Genomic DNA, 23,087 nt, shown 5'->3' on the forward strand with positions numbered 1-23,087 from the left:
AGTATTACTATAGGTTTCTTATTTAATCTGAACAGTGCCACTATAGTTCTTATATAAAATCTCCTCTCTCTTTTGGGTCTGTGTTCTCTTTCCTTTATAACAGAGAAGGAACTACAAAAGCTCCTTCTTGTTAGAGCATGGTCCTGTACCTGCTGAGCTCAAAGTCTCAATCAGACCATGCCTGCCTGCATCTCTCTCTGGAACAGCAAGAAGCTGTCTGTGCCGTGATTGGTCAGCTCTCAACTTAGAGCATCCAGTTGCTCTGTGATCCTTGTTATATATTCTAGGCAGAATTAAGTCATGCGATGTGAAATCTCCCTTTACCCGTGAAAGGTTATAAAAAGTCAGATGGTCCTGTGTGTACAGTTACCTCAGCCTCTGTGTAGAAGGGTGTGTGGGAGGCATGGATGAATTTTGTGTTTAGACTTTTGTCCCACCTGCAGTCTGTTGTGTTCTGGCCTCAAACATTCAAATAGGCAATGTTCAGCTTTTAATTGTCAATCTGAAGTTAGGGAAACATCATGGCTCTCTTGACTGTCTTCGCTGCGTTTGGTCCAGCCCTACCACGAAAGGCCCATGACAGCTTAGCAGAGGAATCCCCAAGACTCAGTTTCTCAAGGCCCAGCTGACAACTGTCCTCATGTCTGAGCCTCACACACAAATCTGCTTCCTAAGACCCCAATATTAAAAATAAGCGTGTGCATACTATGTTTAAAGTTCTTCACGTGAACTTTCTTACCTTGTGGACACATTGTTGAAAAAGTCGGCGAAAGATTTTGATTCTTCGATGACATTTTTTTCCTCTTCTGAGAATTCTCTTGGCTCATACTGTGTGGTAGCATTTTTAGGAAATGCCCTAATACATAAAAGAAAGTTGAATACCAAAACTTGAATCAGAGAAAACCAAGTATAAGTTACAAGTCTATTTCTGTGGCAGCGGTGGCAGAATATTTATATCAAAATACTTTAACTTAGTATTTTTCTTTGTCATAAAATCAATATTGACTCCCAAAGTCTACATGTACATTTATCCAACATAATATTAATATAAAAAGCTAACAGGAGGTGTGGAAAATCACAAGAGAGCTAAGAAGAGAGCACGGTCAAAGTCAGCCAATCCTACGGGCAGTGTGCTTGCATTAAAAAAAAAAAAAATGGCCTTAAAGGGGCTTAGGTCGTAAAATCTAATTTAGAAATTATTTAAAAATATGGAAAAGTTGTAAGAAGGATATAACTATAAAGAAATTTCTACACGTCCTTTGCCCAGATTCCCTAATGAATACTCATCAAGTTTACTTAACTGTCTTTCTCTTTAAGTCAATATTTACAATATTTATCCCAGTCTCCCTCTTTTCTCTCTCCTCTATTTCATCCAATCAGTTTGTCTGTCTGTCTGTCTGTCCGTCCGTCTGTCTCACTGGTGTATGTGGATGGTATAAGTATGTGTCCAGGTACAGGCTTGTATGTGTAGGTGCACATGAACGCAGAGAGGATGCTGAGTGCCCGGCTCTAGCCTTATGTGCCTCACTTCCCTGAGATGCTGTCTTCCCTTCCCCTCCATTTGGAGCTCACTGTTCCTCAGCTAGGCTGGCTGGCCAGCAAGCCTCAGCCAATTCTCCCACCACTGTCTTCTTGAGTATTAGGGTTTCGGGTGTGGGTGCTGCCATGCAGGGCTTTTTATGTGGATGTTGGAGTTTGGAATCTAGTGAGTCTTCTCACCTACTGAGCCGCTGATCACTCTGGCCCTATACCTGTGTATTTAAACAAGCACAATTCATTCTACGTCCTCAAGGGACGTTTGGCAAATGCTACCTACTAAAGTGTGGGGAGCAGACAGAAGGCGGCTATCATCCTTGCAGCCATCTTGAGCCATATACCCTGACAAGAGACTTGATTACATCAGCCTGCAACAGCTGAGCACACTCTGATAACATCTTGTTTTAGATACCCAGGATCTTCTCTTGGGTGTGTGAGACTTAAAGGTGTGATTTAGAGCCGAAACTTAAGGACTTGACTTAGAGATCAGATTTAGAGATAAGACCTAAGGGTGTGACTTAAGGGTGTGACTTAAGGGCGTGGCTTAGAAGTGAGACATAAAAGGCAAGAGGCAGACAGAAGAGTTCAGTACAACTTGGAGTAGGAATTAGGCATTGAGGAAGAAGACACTTGGACTAGAGAACTTGGAAGAAGAATTATTAGGCATTAGGCACTTAGCACTTGGAAGAAGTAACTTGGAACTTGGAGGCACTAGGGACCAGGAACTAGGGACTAGGAACTCAAGACTTGGGACTTGGAGAAAAAGAGAGACTGAAGAATAAATGGGATTGAATCACACTCTGCCTGGTCTCCATTCTTCGAGTCCATCCTCACTCTCTCTCTTGCTGTACCCTGACCCACAGACCCGAGCAGCTTGGGGCAGTGTGGGCTCTAACAACTTAGCCCCCAAAGCTTTTGGCAGTGCAGGTTCGAACACTGACAGAGCGGTCCTCTGTCATTTTGGGCCCCCCGAATGTGGGGCAGCCCAGGCCACAACACTAAAGTCTAGTGGTAGAGTCCAGAGGTTGGTACACAACCTGAGAAGCACCGCAGAGACTTACTTGGCTTAAAGTGCCCATCGAATGGGAGACGCTGCTCTGAGAACACAAAGCTAGGGTTTGTTACATTGGGGCAGCGACCGCATCTGTTTCAACTTGTATCCAGTTAGCTTGCCTCCACTGGGAGCATGGCACTGAGCTTCCTTCTTGGTCTGACTCACTGAGTGAGCCTTGGATGATAGGTCACTGAGGCAGGAAATGGAGGATAGCCCAGTCACTATCGGTGTGGACTCTGAGGGCAGGTTATCTGGCTTGAAAGCCTGGTTCAATCACTTGCCATGTGACCCTTGGCTAATTATCTAACTATTTCCTTGCCTGTGAATAGAAGTCTTTCAAGCATCTCCGAGTCACTGTCAGGGTATGTTATGTGAGTATATGCAGGGCCTTGAAGAGAGCCCCCAGCGTGCTTAGAGTGCTCAACAGAGTCTGGGGTATTTAATCCATGTTTACTGAAAAATATCAGTGAATTGCTGCTGCGAGCTGCACGTGGATTAAGCAGCAGTCAGGCAGCAAGGTACAGAGAGTCTGGAGTATGCTTGATAGAACCACATGCTGTTCTTATTGCCTACCTATGTTGGCATCCGTAGCAGCATGCGGAATAGTGCTGAGAAGGGATGCTGACTCTGAAACCTGAGAGACTTGGGTTCGGATCTCAAGGCAGAAATAAAAGAGACATTTGTGGTTTTTTGAAAGTAGCAAGGCAAGTTAAGAGTCATTCTTAGTCTTTAAAGTGATTTGTTCTTTTGCTTTTCAGCAAAACTATTCATCAGTACTTTAGTTTAAAATATACTATGAACTCGTCTGTGTGTGTACATGTCTGCATGTGTGCATGCATGTGTGTGTGTACATGTCAACATGTCGGCATGCCTGTGCATGCATGTGTGTGTGCACGTGTGTGTACATGTCTGCATGTGTGCATGCATATGTGTGTGTGTACATGTCTGCATGTGTGCGCATGTGTGTGTGTGTACATGTCTGCATGTGTGCGCATGTGTGTGTAGACTTCATTGTGTCTGCGTGGTGAATGGGACAGAGCCCAGTGTCTTGTGTGTCAGGTAATCGCTCTATCACTGAGCAGGCTCACCAGCTGTTCTGATTGTTTCCTTGTGACTGGTTGACGGAGCCTCCCTTTGAGGAGCACTGTGAGGACTGATTTGGTGTGTCGAAGTCATACCTGGCATGGTGGGAACAGCACAAGCATTGCTTGCTATGTCTTTATGTTTGGGACAGGGTCATCTTCTAGAGTTTTAGCATGGCTGTGCATCCGTCTCCCTCTCACCTGCCGCCCTTCCTGACACCTGGATGTAATGAGGCAACACCATCACTTTCCTAGTCATCTACTTTGAATCATTTGAGTTCTTATCTTTACCACTTGTAAGGCCTACTTTTATTTCTCTTCTATTTACTCCCTCTCTCCAGAAAAACAGCAATCACTATTTTTATTGGCCAGTGTTTCTTGAGAACCTACTATGTCCAACGTACAGTGGGTTGGGTCCCTGTTAATTTTGAGCCAGTCTCCTTGAGTCAGGCCTGGCCTGACTCTCTTGGGACTTGTCTGTATCCTGGATGTCTTGCTTGGGAAGCCATTTCTCCTTTTTGTCTTAATCTCCCTCTAGGTGTTTCTGCCGTGACTGGAAGTCTTTACTTTTCTCTTCCTCTGGCTGAGCCTGGCCCTTTATCAGCTTCCCTACTTTCTTACCTATTTCTGCCTGACCTTTAGACTGCATGTGTCTGAGTCCTGATGTTAATAACCACACTTGCTTGACTTCTGACTTGGTTGACACGGACCTGAAAACAGGATTTTGTGTTTGTACATCATGCTTATAACCCCCTATTTTAATGGTCATGAACTGTGTCTGTCTGTCTGTCTGTCTGTCTGTCTCTTTGTCTGCTTGCCTGTCTGCCTGCTTGCCTGTCTGTCTGTCTGTGTCTGTCTATCTCTTTGTCTGTTTGCCTGTCTGCCTGCCTGCTTGCCTGCCTGCCTGCCTGCCTGTCTGTGTCTGTCTGTCTCTTTGTTTGCCTGTCTGCCTGCCTGTCTGTCTCCATGCCTGCCTGCTTGTCTGTCTGTCTGTCTGTCACTGAACTAAGTGCACAGTTACCCTTCACTGTATAACTGGCTTTTAAACACTCTGTTTCACGCTCCATTTCTTTCCTTCATAAGAAGCACATGCCGGGGGCTGTCCTAAATCTAGATGTACGGCAGAACAACAAGGACAGATAGACACAGCTTAAACTCTAAGTGTGGTGGGAGAAACGAGACAACGAAAAGTGTGGTCAGAGAGATGGCTGCACCGTGGAGGGAGAGGCTGGGATAAAGGCTAAAGGGAGTTGTGTGCTTCTGTAGGAGGCCAGGGGAGGCCTAATCTGAACAACAGTCTGAATGGAGGAGAGAAGGAACATTCTGCAAGCATGCAGTTACTAGCTGTAAATATGTTTGGACGATTCCAGAACAAAAAGCCAGTGTGGCTGGCAGCAGTGAGCTAGAAGTGGGAGGATTAGACAGAGGTTGGGAAGTGGATCCAGGCCGTACAAAGCCGTGACAGTGGTGGAGGGCTTTGATCAGGTATAGATCCGAGGTCCACTTTAACAGGGTCGCTGCACCCTCACAGAGGTAGGAGGCCAAGGATGGACACCTGTAGCCCCATTACAAGGATTTATCATACTCCAATCAAGAGACAGACATGATGTGGTTGAGGTGGTCCAGGAGAATAGAGGTGGCTACATTATAGTCTGAGTAATTTAGAGATAATATTACTGCTTACTAAGATGAGGATGGTTCTGGAGGCCCCAGGCTTCAGCATGTGAAATTAAGCTTGCTTTGGGCATTTGAACTTGAGATGTACACCAGAGTCAAAAAAAACCCAGGAGGATAAGTGTGTGTGGAGTTCAGGAGAGTGACTGTGGATGAGAGTGTGGACTTGGGAGCCATCAGCAGACAGAAGGCAGGGAATAAATACTACAGGGCTGGATAAGCCACACCAGGATGAAGTCAGTTAGAGAAAGGACAAAAATGAGATAGCCTGGGTGGGGGTCCTTGACAGATTATATGAGGGAAGGAGGAAAAGCCAGTGACCTCAGACGAAGTGCTAGCAAGCTCAGAGGGGATCAGTTTGCCGTGCCCATCAGTCACACTGGAAGACGTAATCCTGGGAAGACCAGCAGTCAGTGCTCTTCAGTGAGAGCCGAAAGAAGACACGATCTGCAGATGGGAACTGAATAAGAAGATCAGGGGCCTTGGTAAGAGAGCTCTGAGGGCTTGGGCAGAGTGGTGGACAAGAAAACAGAGGCAGATGTGTGGCACAGTGTTGGTGTCTCTTGGACAATTGCCTTGGATCCCATCAGGTGATCGCTAGGGCAACCTCACTATGGTTTCGGTAGTTTTGATGATGGCATTTTTTTGTATGTACACATCTTCCTCACCCGTCTTTTCTGTTTGCTACCACCATGCAGATTAGCGGTGGCCACATTTTGCCTGGTTTAAAATTATAGCTACTTCCGACTTGGCCACTTCGGTGTACAGCTCCCTCTGCCCTGCCCCGGCACACACCACTGTCATTTGTCTGTGTGTTTTACACCACACTGCCATGTCTCCTTTGCTTCAGAATTTGCCAGCCTTTCCTGCTGGCCCACTGCTTTTCTGTCTACCACACTGTGAAGGAAACAAGACTTTAGATGCTATCCTAAAGGGCTCTGGATGGAAGTTTTTTGTTTTTCTCATAAGTGATGGTGCAGATCTTGCCAGTGAGGCCAGACAATCTGATGGGAGGCATGGAAATGGCCACCATACCTCTGCGGTGGTCATGCATGCCTGTAGTCCTGGCATTGGGGAAGCTGAGGCAGGATCATTGCCAATTGGGGTTCAACTTGAAATACATGGCAAGTTCCAGGCTAGCCTGGTCTACACGGTGAGACTACCATTATAAATAAAGTCTTTGAGCAGGAAGAAGAGAGCTTCTAAAAGACAATGGTAAGATTCCAGGAGTGAGTCAGCCAGCACTCCCACTATTAACGACATTTCTCATTTTCCTGCTTCGTGGTTTTTAGCATGTAATTGCATCTCGTTCTCTAAGATTTCAAAAAGAGCATTACTGGGTATAACCCAGTCCTCCTGAATCGGATGCACGAATGTGTCTACTTTATCATCTCCTACCATTTTGTCTGCGTGCTTGTGTCCTTGACTTCAGCGATGACTTGTAAGCTGACATCTTTCTCAGCCTGTGTGAGGATGTAATTTTTATCCGGGTAAGACGTACACTCAATGTAGGCATCTTTTACGCTAGAGGCATTCTGGTCCCTGAAACTCACGGGTGCACCGAATTCACTCCGTTTTCTAGAAATCATGTAGGTCACCTGCAACACACATGAGCAGCAAAGGAAATCTGATGAAGTCTGTGGAGAAACATGGACGTGCGACACAGTGGCGGTATGCTAACGTGGACGTGCGACACAGTGGCGGTATGCTCGGGCTCTCTCAGAGTCCCTCCAACCCTTGCTGTCCCTCTCTAGCTCCACGTGGCTTTGCTCCCCACAGCCCACAGCCACTATTCCTCAGTGAAGCTGTGCTCACTCATGACAGAGGCAAAAAGGACAAGAGGTGACAGGAGGTTTACATCTGGACCAGGAGGAGATGGGTAGGAGGTGTTCGGAAGCCCACTTTCTATCTGGGATAACCCGGAGTGTAATCTGTGTTTCTGAGTTCCCCTAGGGACTCAGGACGAAACCTTCCTTCTAGACACTGTGGCCGACTCATCCCTTGGAGTTTTCCTTCCTGTTCAGGGCCTTCCCAAGCCATTTGCACAGGATCCTCCCCTCAGGAGTTGATGGGGGGGGAGGGGAGGGAACCCCACTGTGTTCATTTTCTATTGCTGCCCTAACCAACTACCTCAACTGGGGTGGCTTAAAACAATGGATTCCAGTCTCACAGTTGTGGAGGCAAAACAACTGAGGTTGTCTGGAGGATTCCATTCTACTAAAAAACAACAACAAATGCCCCTCCCCCCCACCCCCAAATTAAAAAAAATATTTCAAAAACGTTGCACTTTCCAGTAGCACAGACAGCAACGTTTAGAGTCTCCCCGGAAGGTTAGAGGAAGGTAACGACTGGAAAGCACCATGAAGACGCTAACCCGCTTTTCTGATTCTTGGACAGATTCTTCCTCAATTTCTTTCTCGCTGCCCAGAGATATCCACGGCTTGGAGACGGGTGGCTTGTAGATGTACACCTCTTCTTGAACATACTCCTTGAATTCTTCTTGTTCCTCTGGCACTTCTGGTGTCTAGAGCAGAACAAAATGCATGCTAGAGCCTGTGGCCTCTCACGTGCTCCGTGTGTGCGTCTCTCACAGTGAGCTGGCCTTTTCTGTGGGTGCACGGGGCGATGCCCATGTTCTTGTCATCTTATACTTTCAGAAGTGAACTAAGTCACAAAGGAGGAGGGGCTGGAGAATAAGAAAGAATTAGAAGGACAGACGTCAGGATGCAGGGAGATGACAAGGCAAGACAAAGATGGGGGAAGAAGAGGAGAACACCCTGAGTGTTAGGAGAGCAGCATTTACCGAATGCCTTTGCAAATGATACAGATAGCTAGGTTTAATGGTTAAAATATGAAGCTCGGTTTCCCTGAGTTTTTATAAAGGGTTATTCAATAAAAGAAAAAATGTATACACAAATATATGCATATGCGTGTGTCTGTGTGTCTGTGTGTGTGTGTTTCTCTGTGTGTGTCTGTGTATCTGTGTGTATCTGTGTGTGTCTGTGTGTGTGTCTGTGTGTGTGTCTGTGTGTGTGTCTGTGTGTGTGTCTGTGTGTGTGTGCGTGCGTGTCTGTGTTAGTGGGTACATTCTATTTGGGAAAACCCAGATATATAATTTGTACTCCTGAGTTTCTTTACAGACTGGGGACAGAGTTCACTGTTCTGAAGCTCAACTGAACTCAAGGAGTCCTGTCTAGAGGCCTAGGGATACCACAGGTCACTGCTCCCTCCAGCAGCCAGCCTGCAAGGCCTTTGGATTTACTCACCTTTAAAAAGTTTTCCTTGCCTTCCTCAGTTCCGATGAGGTAAAAGTTAAGTCCATATTTGAAATCTTTGTCGTAAACCAGGAGAAGCTCTTCCCCTGGGTACTCCTGTGGGGGAGAACAGCAGGGTGGTGGGTGTTAGACTCCTGTGGGGGGACATGGGGTGGCTAGGCTCTTGTGGGGGCATCAGCAGGGGGGGTTAGATTCCTGTGGGGGACATCAGCAGGGGGTTTAGACTCCTGTGGGGGGACATCAGCGGGGGAGGGGGTGTTAGACTCCTGTGGGGGACATCAGCAGAGGCATTGGACTCCTGTGGGGGACATCAGCAGGGGGGTTAGACTCCTGTGAGGGATGTCGGTGGGGGGGTGGGGGGGTTAGACTCCTGTGGGGGGACATCAGCGGGGGGGGGGGGTTAGACTCCTGTGGGGGGACATCAGCGGGGGGGAGGGGGGTTAGACTCCTGTGGGGGGACATCAGCGGGGGGGGGGGGGTTAGATTCCTGTGGGGGACATCGGCAGGGGGGTTAGACTCCTGTGGAGACATGGGGGGGTAGTGCTCATTCAGCTCGAGCAGGTGCCAACATCAGACCGTCAGACTGACAGTCTGAAATGTAAACACACTGCTAATCTGCCTTCTTGAGCCAACTCCCAAATTATTCGATTAAAACCACAACGGACCCGTGGAAATTTTACCATATGATTAAGAAACCAGATTTATTAATTTTCATTTCATAGGTATGAGTGTTTTGTTTGAACACATTTGTGTGCACCATGTGCGTGTCTCGTTTCCATGACAGTCAGAAGAGAAAGCTGGATGCCTCAGAACTGGAGTTAGCTGGTTGTGAGTCACCATGAGGATGATGGGAACTGAACCTCCTTTGGAAGAGCAGCCAGTGTTCTGAACGGCCGAGTCGTCTCTCCAGCCCGTGACCATATGGTTTTATTTTTAACATAAAGAAACATCACGTTTGAGGAAAATGGTTCCACTGGTGTAAGTGGGTCGGCCTGATGCTATTTAGATTCTAATGCTGCTTTGAGCCCCCAGAACTGGCTGCCCCAGAGACGAGAGAGTCTACACACAGATGCTAGCTGCCCCTTGCCCCCTGTTAATTGTGACTGGTAAATAAAGATGCCGACAGCCAATGGCTGGGCAGAAGAGACGTGGGTGGGGTTGAGGTTTTGCAGGCTTCGGTCAGAGGGAGGACCACAAGGAAAGAAGGGAGCAAGGGAGCCACCATGAGATAAAGGAAGAACAAAAGGAGAGAAGAGAGGGGAACGGAGAAGCAGTCATAGGAGAGGGGTCAAGAGAATGTGGCCATGTGGGCCGTCCAATTGGAGCTAAGAGCAGCCCAGAGAGAACATAGTTGAGAGTAAGTAATAGCTCGGGGTTATCGATAAGAATGTAGATTCTAACAGCATGGAGAATAGACAGCTGACATACTAAAAATACAAAGGCTGTGAATGTGTTTTTGACCTGGGAACTCAATAACTAAAGGACCCCTGGGCCGAGGTTATAATAATTTTCTACTACAGTTGGTGAAGTGTCTACTGAGCAAGCGTGGGGACCTGAGTCCAGATTCCCAGTATCTGTAATTTCAGTGCTGGGGTCGGGGGAAGACAGGAGGGTTCTCTAAACTCACTGGTCAGCCAGTCCAGCCTAAGTGATGGATTCCAGGTTCAGTGAGTGGCCTTGTGTAGAAAAATAACATAGAGTGCTGTTGAGGAAGATGCCTGGGGTTGACACCCACACTCACAGAGGTATATGTACACACATACACACACATACACACACACACACACCCCTCCACAACACATGCACATACATGCACATGTACCCACAGAGGTACACTTACCCATGCCAACACACACACACACACACACACCTCCACAACACATGCACCCACATGCACCCACAGAGGTACACTTACCCATGCCAACACACACACACACACACACACACACACACACACACACGAAAAAAATGAGGAAGGGTGAATATTGTTTGGTGGTATAATCTACATGGCAGGAGGCAAAGCAAGACCAAACAATGAACTAAACAATTTAAAGTAGTATAAGAAACATATTTTGAGACAGTTTCTTAACTTTGTAGCTCAGGATGGCCTTCAAGTTGTTATACATCCCACATTGGCCTCAGACTTGATCTTCTGGCCTCAGCCTCCCAGGTACCACCATGCCCAGCTAGATTGCTATTCTAACAGGGGTAAGAATGACTCTTTCACATGTGGTCCCCACACTGGACTTCCAGGGCTGAAGGTAAGGGGGTGACAGCATTGAACTTGAAATCTTCCCAATTCGTGTTGTATTCTGGGAAACTCTTGAGTTAGGACTGAAAGCAAAGAGCAAGCTTGTATTTACCCGGACAATTTTTTTGACTGGGTGGAAGTCAGATACCGCAGCTCGGTTTTGCAGGTCTGCCAAGATATCTTCTTTTTTGATGAGCTTATACGTTTGTTCATCTGTCATATCTTCTTCTACTCGACAGTTGAATATTTCCTGGGTCTTGGTAGTTAATACTAATGGATAAATTTCTGGATGGCCTGTGAACACAAAGTAGAGTTTGGACATTAAATACAACATAAACTACTAGCAGCAAGAAATGCTTGTTTAATTTTAAATAATTTTCTTGGTTAAAAGTTTGAGACTCAGAAGAAGTGCCTACACTGGCCCCAAGGTGGGCGCCACCATGATGAATGAGAACGAGATGAAAGAGTGGGAAAGATGGAGTGGGAATAGAGAGATGAGGGGGAAAGCAAAGCCGAGTGGTTCGTGTACTGTGGAGAGAGGTGGGACTCGACAATACAATAGAGACACAGAAGCCTGTGCAACCATCTGACGCCATGATGATGTCCGGGTCTAGGCTGCCACCAAGGCCCACATCTGAGTCCCTGTTCATATCATAGCCAGGCCTTTTTGATGTCTGAGGCCCTATGTTACTCAAGGCTAAGAGGAAGTGCCTGGTCTGGGCCGCTGCCTGAGGCCATGTTGGTGTATGAGCATTGTACTGAGTTGGCTCAGCCCCTCGCCTGTGGTGTGAGAGCTTGTCCTCCTCTGGCTGTCACACTCCAAAGAGCTGGCCCTGCCTCTCATCTGCCATGGCGTGGTATAGTTGTGGGAGAGGTGTGCCCTGTAGCCGGCAGATGCGCTAGCCCTGAGGATGTGAGAGTGGGGAACCTGGCCCCTACTCTTTGTCAGATGCAGCACTTGGGAGAGTTGGCCCCACACCTCTCCTAGGCAACATGGGAGAGCTGGCCTTGGTGGTGTGGTCACAGGAGAGCTAGCAGGCTGACCAACTCAGCTTCCACTCAGACCCAGATCCAGGGCTTTGAGTTGGCCCACCACGACATTTAATCCACTCGTGAACTGCAGGAGCATGTGAAGGGGCCACTCCTGCAGATTCAAAGCTGCAACATCTCCATGACTCAGGGCAACAACAGGATATCAGAGTCCTTGTTCACTGTGAACAAAAGGTGTCAGACAGAGTGTGCATCCTTTCTAGTCCAAGGCCTTCGTGGTCCAGCCTAACAGACTGAATGGGGCAAGGCCCAAGGATGCTGCCAACCCACAGGGTCTGTGGTAAAACTGAATGAGAAGGGCTGCTCTTTAGGCTTTAAGCCATGAGCTGTGGAAATCAGCAGTGAGAGTCACTCACTTGAGCCTAGAGCTTAGTGACATGTCTGCTTCCAAGAGACGGAGAAAGGTCCGGGGACAGAGGAGGATGCTGGGGCTTCACTTGGGTGTCAACTACAAGGCCAACCCACAGGGGTTTTATTGGCCATGAGCTCAATAAAAACGAGCTGGTAGCAGGCGAATACTGCCTTTGAGCTACAGTTTGAAAGATGCTATCCTGATGGAAGCCATAACTTGCAGGCCACCTACAAAAGATCTTTCAATACTCTCATGATAGGGCAGAAATTATTACTGGGTATGTGTGTGATGTTTGTGTGTGAATGCACAGCAGTGTATGATATATGTGTGTGAGTACACAACAGTGTATGATATGTGTGTGGGTGTGTGTGCACAGCAGTGTATGATGCATGTATGTGTGTGTGTGCACGGCAGTGTATGATGTATGTGTGTGTGCATGGCAGTGTATGATGCATGTGTGTGTGCATGGCAGTGTATGATGTATGTGTGTGTGTGCATGGCAGTGTATGATATATGTATGTAGGTATGATTACACAGCAAGCTTTGGAAGTCAGAGAACAATTGTGAAGTTGGTTCTTTCCTTCCATGTTATTTTACAATTTTTAATATTTTAAAGATTATTTATTTTTATTTTATGTGTACAGGAGTTTTGGCTGCGTGTACACCATGCTATATACCATGTTCATGTGGTACCTCAGAGGCCAGAAGAGGGCATCAGATTCCTCTGCAACTGGCATTACAGATGGTCATGAGCCACCATGTGGATTCTTGGAATCAAATTCAGGTCTTTTAGAAGAGCACCTGGTGCTCTTAAACACAGAGCCATCTCTCCAGCCTCTCCCTTTATTTTTGGGGGGATTCTGGGGATCAAACTCAGGTTGTCAGACTTGTCTGGAACATGCTGTATCTACAAAACCATAATTGCCAACTCTTTTTTTTTTTTTTTTTTTTTTTTTTTTTTTTTTTTTTTTGGTTTTTTCGAGACCGGGTTTCTCTGTGTAGCCCTGGCTGTCCTAGAACTCACTCTGTAAACCAGGCTGGCCTCGAACTCAGAAATTTGCCTGCCTCTACCTCCCAAGTGCTGGGATTAAAGGCGTGCACCACCACCGCCCAGCAAATTGCCAACTCTTAATACTCTCAGTAGATTTATTTTTATTTTATTTATTTATTTTTAAAGATTTGTTTGTTTATTTTATGTATATGAGTACACCATTGCTATCTTCAGACACACCAGAAGAGGGCATCAGACCCCATTACGGATAGCTGTGAACCACCATGTGGTTGCTGGGAATTGAACGGTCCTCTGGAAGAGCAGCTGGTGCTCTTAACAGCTGAGCCATCTCTCCAGCTCAGATTTATTTTTTAAAGGATTGTGTTGTCTAAATCTATTTCTCAGTTTAAGTTCTGCTTTCTGTTTTTTTTTTTTGTTTGTTTGTTTTTGTTTTTGTTTTTAAATTCCTTACTTTAAGAATTCCAGGCCAAGTATGGGGATGCAATCCAAATGCTCGGGAGAGGTGGAGGCAGGCAGAGCCGCAGTAGTTTGGGGACTTGTCTGGGCTGCATAGTGAGACTCTAGGTAATAAAGCTTGTTATTTCTACTTACCCATGCTCTCCATGTTCATTGGTTCCTCTTCTTCAGCAACTAAAACACAAAGAAACATCAACTTTGAATCACGTTGTTTCACTTGGTTATAATATTGTAAAACACCAGAACATAGCATGCAAATACAGACATGAACCGGAGAACTCAAGTACCATGTGGCCAGCTACAGACAAAGCAGGCAACGGTCTTTCTCACAGTCACCCTTGGTGATGTAGTGAAATGGCCATGGCATTTCACTAATATTGTAGTGAAGCCAGTGGGGAAAGACCAGCCTCTGACCACTTAATACTGCAGTGTCTGACTTCATAGAAGCAAAAGTGTTTCATTTTTCTTGGTAGGTCAAGCCACAGTACATATTATGTAATACAGAACAATAACAGCAACCACCACCACCACCAGTCCTACCAGGTAATTGTGGCTTCATCTTCTTTTTGCCCTTTTTCTGGCCCTTGGGGCTCTTCTGTGGTTTTGGTGCCATGGCTCTGATGTTGACTACAAAAAGAGAAATCATCAATAAATCCTTGCTTACGCTATCAGGTATGAATGAAGCATTCCTATTTAGTGAACGTAATGTTTCCTAGGTTTGGGCCTGGACTAGATCAACAATGCATTTTCAACAGAAACTTGAGTACCAGGACTAAAGGTTTTAACCCAACAACAGTGTGATTGATACCGCCCTGTTTCTACGAAGCTGCTGGCTGAGGCGCAGCACCACCTCTGTTTCACAGGGGTCCACTTCTCTGAAGGTGCTCAGTGCTACCTGGTACTTTGTCTCCTCGCAAGTGTTTCAGCCCACAGCACACACATCCGAGTGTAATCTTAACATGTGGGTCCACAACATGCACATCTGGACATGATTTTTAAATTAACATAATTTTAGTCATACAGGTCTTAGCATGTGATCATGTAACCATTAAGATCTCATTGGTGACGTCCCAGGGTGCTTTGGTGGGGTGTAACACTGGGCAAGGTCATCTGCATGACATCTGAATCCCTGTCATGAGGCCCACCATAGGCTCATCCTATTAAATGGTCAAAGGTGTGACTTCAGAGTCAGGTGTAGGGGCCATACCTAAAATTAGAGCACCTGGGAGGCTGAAGCAGGAGGATTGCTATGATCTGAGGCCAGCCTGGGCTACCCCATATGGGACATGTGGTTTTATGAATCTATGCACCAGGATTTGAAAACAGTCTCTGCTTTAAGCTGAATGGTCCCGGGCGAATTACAGACGTTCTTAGTTTCTGTTTATTTCCTTGTTTCGTGGGAATAATAAAGTCTACCTCACAAGGTGGCTATGAAGGTTTAATAGTAATAATAGTAATAATAATAATAATCACATCATCATTAAGTCCCTGCAGAGGGGTTTGTCTTATTTTAGCAAATTGACATCAACACAAACTGAACGCTATTTTATAGCTGATGGCTAAAACATGACCAAGTCTTGCTGTTGTTAGTTAGACCCTTCATTGCAAAATCTTGACCAAAGGATGGGTGTCTGTGTGTTTGCCTCCCTCTCCTTCTCCCTCTCCCCCTCCCTCTCTCTCTCCCCCTCTCTGTCTCTTCCCTCTCCTCTCCCCTCCCTCTCCCTCCCCCTCTCTTTCCCCCTCTCTCCTCTCCTCCTCTCCCCTTTCTTCCCCCTCCTTCTCTCTCCCCCTCTCTCCTTCTCTCTCCCCCTCTCCCTCTCTCTCTCCCTCTCCCTCTCCCTTTCTCCTTCTCTCTCTCCCCCCGTTTTGTTTTATTACACCCTTACATTTCTCTTGCATGCAGTGAGAACAGAATCTTCATCACTGTGCATGTGTGTGCATGTGTGAGGTGGGGGAGGGGTGCTGTATGTGCGACTGTGCTTGTCAGTTACTCAAAGGACAACATTTAAAGTCATTTCTCTCCTTCCACCATTATGTGGGCTCTGGGGATCAGACTGTTGGGCTTACAGAGCGAGCACTTCTCATGCTGAGCCTGGGAAGCCCAACATGGGTGTTTTTAAATAGTCATAATTATAAATTATACTTACAGGTGTTTATGCCAGGCAGTTTGAAGGATTTCACGTGCATTTTAAGTTCAGTGATTTTTTTTTTTTTTTTTTTTTGGTCTGAGGCAGGATTTCCCTGCTTGCTGTGGTGAAACACCAGGCATGACCAAGGTAAGCTGGGGAGGAAAGGGGTTATTTGGCTTATGCTTCTGCATCATAGTCCTTCATTGAAGGAAGTCAGGACAGGGACTTGGAGGCAGGAGCTGACGCAGAGGCCGTGAAGGAGTGCTGCTTACTGTGCTGCTAACTGGATTGCTCAGCTTGCTTTCTTACAGAACCCAGAACCACCAGCCCAGGGATGGCCCCACCCACAATGGTCTGGACCCTCCCACATCAATCACTAATGAAGAATGTGCTCTACAGCTGGATGTCACTGAGGAATTCTCTCAACTGATGACCCTAGCTTGTGCCAAGTTGACATATAACTATCCATCATGCAAATAGAACCACTTAAAACAGAATAGAACCACTTAAAACAGTGGTCTTGGTCGACGGAGGTACACTTGACACTTTGATCAATACTTTTGGAAATTCCTAGTCAGTCTCTCTCCCTTCCTATCCTCTACTCCCGCCGCTGCCCTGTGTGTATGCACAACTTTTTAACTTGATTTTTGGCGATCAAACTCAGGTGCTCACAGTTGCAGGGCAGGTACTTAGCCAACAGAATTCTCTCTTCAGCTCTGAGCTTTCTACTTAAAAGTTTTTAAAGTTACACTTATTTATTTAGTGTGTGCATGTTTAGGGCAGGGGACAACTTACTGGAGTTGGTGGTCCTTCCACCATGTGAGGTCTCAGTGTCAAACCCAGGCCATTAGGCTTGGTGGCAGGCACCCTTACCTACTTAGCCACCTCACCAGTCCAAATTTCTACTTTTAAAGTATTCTGCGAATAAACGGCTGTCTCAGCTTTTCAGATGTAATAGTCTTCATCTCATTCATCTGAATCATAGATTCAGGTGGTGGACCTCATTCTCTTTTGGAAAATTTCTCATCCATTGATTCCTCTCCATTTTCTATTCCCGTTTCATTTGGCCAAAAGTACTCAACAGCACTGTATACATCACCCAGCTTCATCCAGCTGCAGCATACCCAGTTACAGAGGCGAGAGCGTGCACACACACACACACACACACACACACACACACACACACCTCTGCCACCATCATTACTGTTCATTGTCTATTTTATACAACGAATAAAATGATCAGGTTCCTTTTCTATAGAGGACATTCTCTTCCAGTGTTTTGAAATGCAAATTCCCTAAGCCCCCTTTACTTCCCAGGAGTGGATTTTGTAATCTTAGAAGCATTTGTCGGAAGGGGAAGGGGATGCTGCTCTGGTGGCCTGCTTTCTCACTCTGCCTCAATCAGTCTTGTTCTGATGCATTCCGAGTAGTGCCCTGAGGAGCTGACACAGGGCCTCAGACACAAGGCTGCCTGAAGGGTTACTGTGGATTCACTCAGCATTCAGCATACAGTACTTCAAGGGGAAGGGAGGTCGCGCTGAGCAGCAATTAAGTCCTGGATATGCTAAACACTAGGGGAACAAGACAAGAGCCCTCCTTCAAAGAGTTTATGTTCTCTGTTCATCTTTTTGGTTAGCCCTCCCCCATCCCCCAGTGATCCGCTTCAGTCCACATTAATCCTCTACTGTGTTGATGAGTAACCGGGATCACGTCATTCTCATATTCATTTATGCATAATTTATTGAGCTCCCACTGCGTGCCAAGCAATGCGAGACCAAGAACAAGACAGTGTCCGCCCTCGGTTCCCAATAACCTTAGCTCGCTGTTAATTTCTCTCTCATAGCTGTTTTTGTCTCACTGGCTCGGGCTGCAAACTTGTCGAAAGTAGTGAAAAAAGTACTTCTTTATTTCGTAGACTTCACCTCCACTAGCACTTTCTGGGAAGTTTCCAAACGCCCTTGATATGGTAATGAGATGTTTAGTTTTCCCATGCCTCCTTTCCCGTTCTGAACCGCCCTTACCTGGAATCACTAGAGGGAAAAGAAAGGAGCCTCTTGATAATTCCCGGGAGAAACGCTCCTTCGAGAGGAGGAGATGGGAGTCTGACTCTGCTTGCTCAGAAAAATAAATCTCAATTTCCAGCAACGCCGGCTGGCAGTTGTTGCTAGGACGCGTCCGTTGCTAAGATAAAAAAAATTGTCTCTTCTGTTGAGATTGACAGAACCCCTTCACCAATACCTTATCCACTCCCCAACTCTGTCTCTCATAGAAGGCTAGTGATTGGTTGTTCTGTTGTGACGTAACCCAACGCAACCCGAGAGAAGCCCAGTTTTCTGCTAATAAGGAAAGCGCTAGCGATTCAGGTCTCCATTTGTGGCACTGGTCCCTCTTGACCCAGGTCCATGCCATGCCTTGCATCCACTGCAGCGTTACTCAAAGAGAAGTTCTTGTGGGGTGCGGGGTGAGCAGCTCCTAGGTCAGCCACCTGACCTCCCTATTGCAGGGAGCAGGATGCACCTGGGGACCTGTGTAAAATTGGAGAGTGGAGTGGAGATTGCATTCTGGTTGTCCTGGACGTCCTTGACTACTGCGGTGCATTTTTTTTTTTTCTCGTCAAAAAAATTTGTATAGAGTTTGACTCAAACCGGAACTACGAGACTCAGAGGACTAGCTGCCTGAAGGGTTGCTGTTGTTTGTAAGGATCGCGTCATCTGACTACGGGCCCTCTGGGGTTGTTGGAGTGAAGCCCATCTCGCCAGCTTTCCTTCTTTTCTTTAAAAATACAAATTAAAACTGCTAGTTTGTGATCTGGCAAAATTTAGTAAAGTAATGCAGTTGACCACAACAATTGATTTAAAGAGTTTTGTTTAAGACAGGATCTTACTGCCCTAGAACTCCCTCTGTAGAATGGATAGATGGACTGCCGGATGGGTAGATGCCGCCGCCACAGCTTAACAGAGCCAGAATTAACTTCCTGTCTTTAGATATCTTTTCAAATTTTTCTCTCTCTCTCTTTTCTCTCTCCCCCCCCCCCCGGTATGTGTTGTGTAGGCAAGTGCCACCATGCATATATGGAGGACAGAAGAAAATGTCCTTGTCTTATACCTGGTTGTTGTTTTTATGTGTAGGAACACTGGGATTGCAGATGTGCACACCCAGCGTTACATGGGTCCCGGGGATTTCATCACAATTCCTAACACTTAAAAGGCACTACGGCATCTCACAACCCCATGTTCAGATGTCTTTCAGGTTCTCCCCAAGGTGGTAGCATCCCAGTCCTTTGGTTGGCAGAACTAGAAAACTGAGAGCCGTCCCTGATTCTTGTTGCCTTGCCCAGAGCCAACCTATTACTGAGTTTTACCATTTTCCTCCCTGAATATGTCACTGATAATCCATCTATAAGCTGCCTTCTGCCTTTTCCTTATTTCTGATGAGCTCATCTGTCACCTAGCTAGGAACAACAGTGCCTGGACACGTTCCACCCTCTCCCCTCTAATTCCCTCTAAGTTACCATGAGTGTTCTGAATCAGAGATTGGGGCCTGAGATCACTCTTTTTGCACATGTTAGGGTTGTGTGTAAAAACTTGTGTAAAACCCTGAACATGGCCTGAGAGACAGCCGGCGGGTGCCAGGTACCTTTCTTCCTCGGTTTCCCACATCCCTGAGCTCATACAGTGAGATGAGAGATGAAGACAGAGGCCTTGAAGTTCTCCTCTGTCTCTTCATGAGCACTTGGTATATGATCCATTCTCACAAAGTTTTTTTTTGTGTGTGTGTGTGTTTGTTTGGTTTTGTTTTATTTTTTGAGAGTTTGACATTCTGCTCCACAATATATATTCATGTTTATGTCAATTTTTAAAATATGTAAAGTCACCGTTGACTAAAATAGACATAAAATTTAATGAAAATGAAAATACAGGAAGCCATGACATGCTCATCTGTTGGTTTTCTGCAGCCCTGACTCAGGAGACAGTGTGTCCCCAGTTACTCCTCCTGGCTTTCTAAGGATGCCTCTTCCTCTTGAAGCCAAGCTACTGCTTCTTTTTCTGCCTCAGTCTGTGTGCTCTTCTCCACCTTCACGAACATAAGGGCTTCATCTCTCTGGGCTCAGCTCAAATGCTGTCTCCTCTGCAAAGCCATGGAAGCACACAGCATTTGTCTCCCCTGCTTTCCCATTTGACTATCACACTGTGTCGCTGAGGCCACTTAACATGGCATCTCCACTCTTTAAGGCTGGGTAAGACCTCTTTGGCTTTAATTGATACCATCCAACACTGCTCCTGATACATTCATATATATTATATAATAAACCCATATATGTTAAATATATACATAATATATACATAAACACACATATATTACATATAATATATTACATATCATAGATAATGGACATATTATATGCATTATATGTAAATGTATAATTGATTAATTGCTTCTTCTGATAAATGCAAGAGAAATTAACAAAAACTTTTTTTATATTCCTCAAATGATATATTTTCCTTTAAAAAAGTTCCCCACAATCCTGTTAGATTCCAGGATGATCATAATCTTGTGATTTGGCTGAGACATGGGTTTTACTGTCATCTTTCCTTTAGACACACCCCAAGGAATGAATCATAAGTCACAATACCAAGAAAGTAAAAAAAAAAAAACAAAAAAAACAAAAAAACAGGAAGTGTTTAGTGATTTTTTTTTTTTCACATTGCAGATTCATGACTGACATCTTTGGCAGGAGTGGCCAGGATGACTGTTGAGCACCTGTGCACTCTCAGAGGACACGGATTAAATTTGCCTCAATCTTGAACATATTCAAAATTAGTTTTAGTTTTGTTAGTTAAGGGACGAGGTAGCAAGTCTCAGAATAACAATGGGAAATAGCAGCTAGAGAGATTTCAGGTTGAGTTTACTGCAGAAGACCTGGGAAGTCAGAGATAACATTGATTTTTACTAGTTTTGCTTTTTAAAGAGCTTGGAACGGAGGGCTGGGAATAGGCATCCGGTACCATTTATTTGCATCGGTATGCTTGGGAGAGAGGGCCTGTGAGAAGGAAAGGAGAGGCCTTGTTTGAGCTCTGAGGTCACTTCTAGGTTCCTGGGAAACTGTCTTAGCCTGTGTCAGAGGGAACACAGGACACTCTCCCCCACCCCTGTGTGTATGTGTGTATAATACAGAGGACAATCTTGGATCTTGTTCCTCACGAGCCATCCATAGACATTTTAGAGACAACGTGTCACGCTGGCCTGAGGCTCACCAAGCAGACTACACTGGCTGTCTGTAAAACTTCTATATACTCTAAAAATCCACTCACCTTTGCCTCCTCAACACCAGGATCACACACACACACACACACATACACACACACACACACACACACACACACACTCGCTTGCACACCACTTGCCTGGCCTTTTTAGGTGGGTTCTGGGGATCAACTTCAGGCCCTCATATTTACACAGTAAGCCCTTTACTGACAGAGCTACCTCTAAGCCCCAACTGTGGTGATTATAAAAAGGAAAAACGAAAAAGACTAAGAGGAGTGCAGAGTGGCTGAGCCCAGTGGGGACTCAGAATGACTCACACCTGTCTGTCCCTGTGCCTGAGATCTGTATAGCAGGTGTCTCTGGAGAGGCCAGGAGCAAACAAACAGCTTCATTTGGAAATGGAGCTCACTGTGCTGTGTAGGTCTTCAAACTCTCAGAAACAGCTGAGAGGAAGAGAGCCACTGAAGACTGAGGAGAAACCCTTGGTGTTTGCAGGCATTGAGCAGTGGTGAACCGTTACTAGAGAAGTCTAATTTTTTTTTAACCTTTAGGACATTTTGAATGTTTTAAAAGTACTGTCTTTAAGTAAGAACATTATGTTTAAGACAAAGCTTATTATTGTCTGAACAAGTGCCGTTGACAAGTAAAACTGTCCAGAACTCAGTGTGGGGGTGACAGTGCATCCCTCAGAGGAAACCAGAAAAGATGGGGTGAGTGAGCCTTGCCTGCAGATCACAGGCAGGCTCCTCAGGCAGTCCTGGCTCCCACAGAGAACCTTCTATTGGAGAAAAGAAGGGAAGAAGAAGGAGAGGGAGCCAGAGGAAGAATGAACTGATTCTTTTCTCCGCCAAGTAAACAGCTTTGAATTTAAAATGCAATCTGTGTTAAAGAGTTTTGTCATGTGAGGGAATAAGTCATAAGGTTCAATCAGAAGATGAGTTCTCATCCCCGAGGCTAGCCAGTGTTGCTCTTCCACTTTTGAACAGTTTGGCGTGCTATCTCCAAAGTTTCCTAGTTTGAAAAATTATCTTTTTAATTATTTGAAATGTAACCAAAAGCATGTATGTTAGCAATGGAAACCACTCCTTCCTGAATCAGTTGATATTCCTGTTTCTGTGATTAAAACAAACAAGCAAACAAACAAAAACACTTACAAGAGCAGTTTGAGAGTGAAAGTGCTTAATCTGGGTCACAGTTGGAGAGTACATCAGGGCCGAGAAGGGATTGAGGCAGCGGGAAGAACGCTGGTCCTCAGTTCGCTTCTCTCTTCTGTACAGTCCAGGACCCATCATTCTATGGAGAATGATACCATTTACAGCTAGGATGGGTCTTTCCATCTCAACTAAGCCAATCCAGTTCATCTATCAAGGCATGCCTAGAGGTGCCTTCTAGGTCTTCTAGATCTTTCTAGGACATTCTAGATCCTGTCAAGTTGACAATATTGATCACCACATCCCTTATTCCTATTACATATGTGGTGGATGCATTTTTGTAATATTAGTAAGACCAGATGCCAAATTATTAGCCTTTCTAGACTTCTGGTAGACCTTAATCTGTTCCTTCTTGCTTGGCATTGCCATAGGAGTCTCAGCCCAACAGCTCTCTGTGGCTTTTCACAGTGAATTTGTTGTTCAATCATAATCTTAAGTTCTGTTCAAAGTGAGTTCTTTGGTGTTGATTAAATGAAAATTTGAATATCAAACCCCACCTTTACTGGGTGTGTCTCCAAGATAACAAACACTTATCCAAAATATGTCCTTTAAGTCAGTGCCACCCAAGGGTATTTGTCCGTAGTCTGTGAAATATTTGTTACTCATGCCATATAAGAAGTATTGAAATTGAAAGTGTTAAAAATAAATTTATAGAAATTTGAGGGTAACTATATTTGAACAAAGTTGGGGCTCGTTTACCAAATGCCTGTATCCCAGCTCCTTAGGAGAGAAGCCTTCTC

The 23,087-nt window shown here is 45.6% G+C and overlaps 1 protein-coding gene across 3 annotated transcripts in view; it reads right to left on the bottom strand.

Moving 5' to 3' along the window:
* Dnai3 (dynein axonemal intermediate chain 3) overlaps positions 1-18,128 on the bottom strand; it is a 53,407-nt gene extending 35,279 nt beyond the window's left edge. For 2 of the 3 annotated variants that reach the window (XM_076933333.1, XM_076933334.1), the window contains exons 1-9: positions 17,893-18,036; positions 15,890-16,023; positions 14,283-14,369; positions 13,878-13,916; positions 10,985-11,166; positions 8,613-8,717; positions 7,721-7,870; positions 6,745-6,944; positions 740-856 (exon numbers count right to left, since the gene is read on the bottom strand). In XM_076933333.1, coding sequence (XP_076789448.1) covers positions 740-856; positions 6,745-6,944; positions 7,721-7,870; positions 8,613-8,717; positions 10,985-11,166; positions 13,878-13,916; positions 14,283-14,369; positions 15,890-15,929 — 920 coding nt within the window. In that variant the 5' untranslated portion in view covers positions 15,930-16,023; positions 17,893-18,036. Of the gene's footprint in view, positions 1-739; positions 857-6,744; positions 6,945-7,720; positions 7,871-8,612; positions 8,718-10,984; positions 11,167-13,877; positions 13,917-14,282; positions 14,370-15,889; positions 16,024-17,892 lie in introns of all 3 variants that reach the window. The other variant, XM_034500956.2, reaches the window with a different exon arrangement.
* Between the last annotated feature and the right edge of the window lie 4,959 nt (positions 18,129-23,087).

Source organism: Arvicanthis niloticus, chromosome 4 (assembly GCF_011762505.2).
Source record: "Arvicanthis niloticus isolate mArvNil1 chromosome 4, mArvNil1.pat.X, whole genome shotgun sequence".
Classification (NCBI taxonomy): Eukaryota; Metazoa; Chordata; class Mammalia; order Rodentia; family Muridae; genus Arvicanthis; species Arvicanthis niloticus.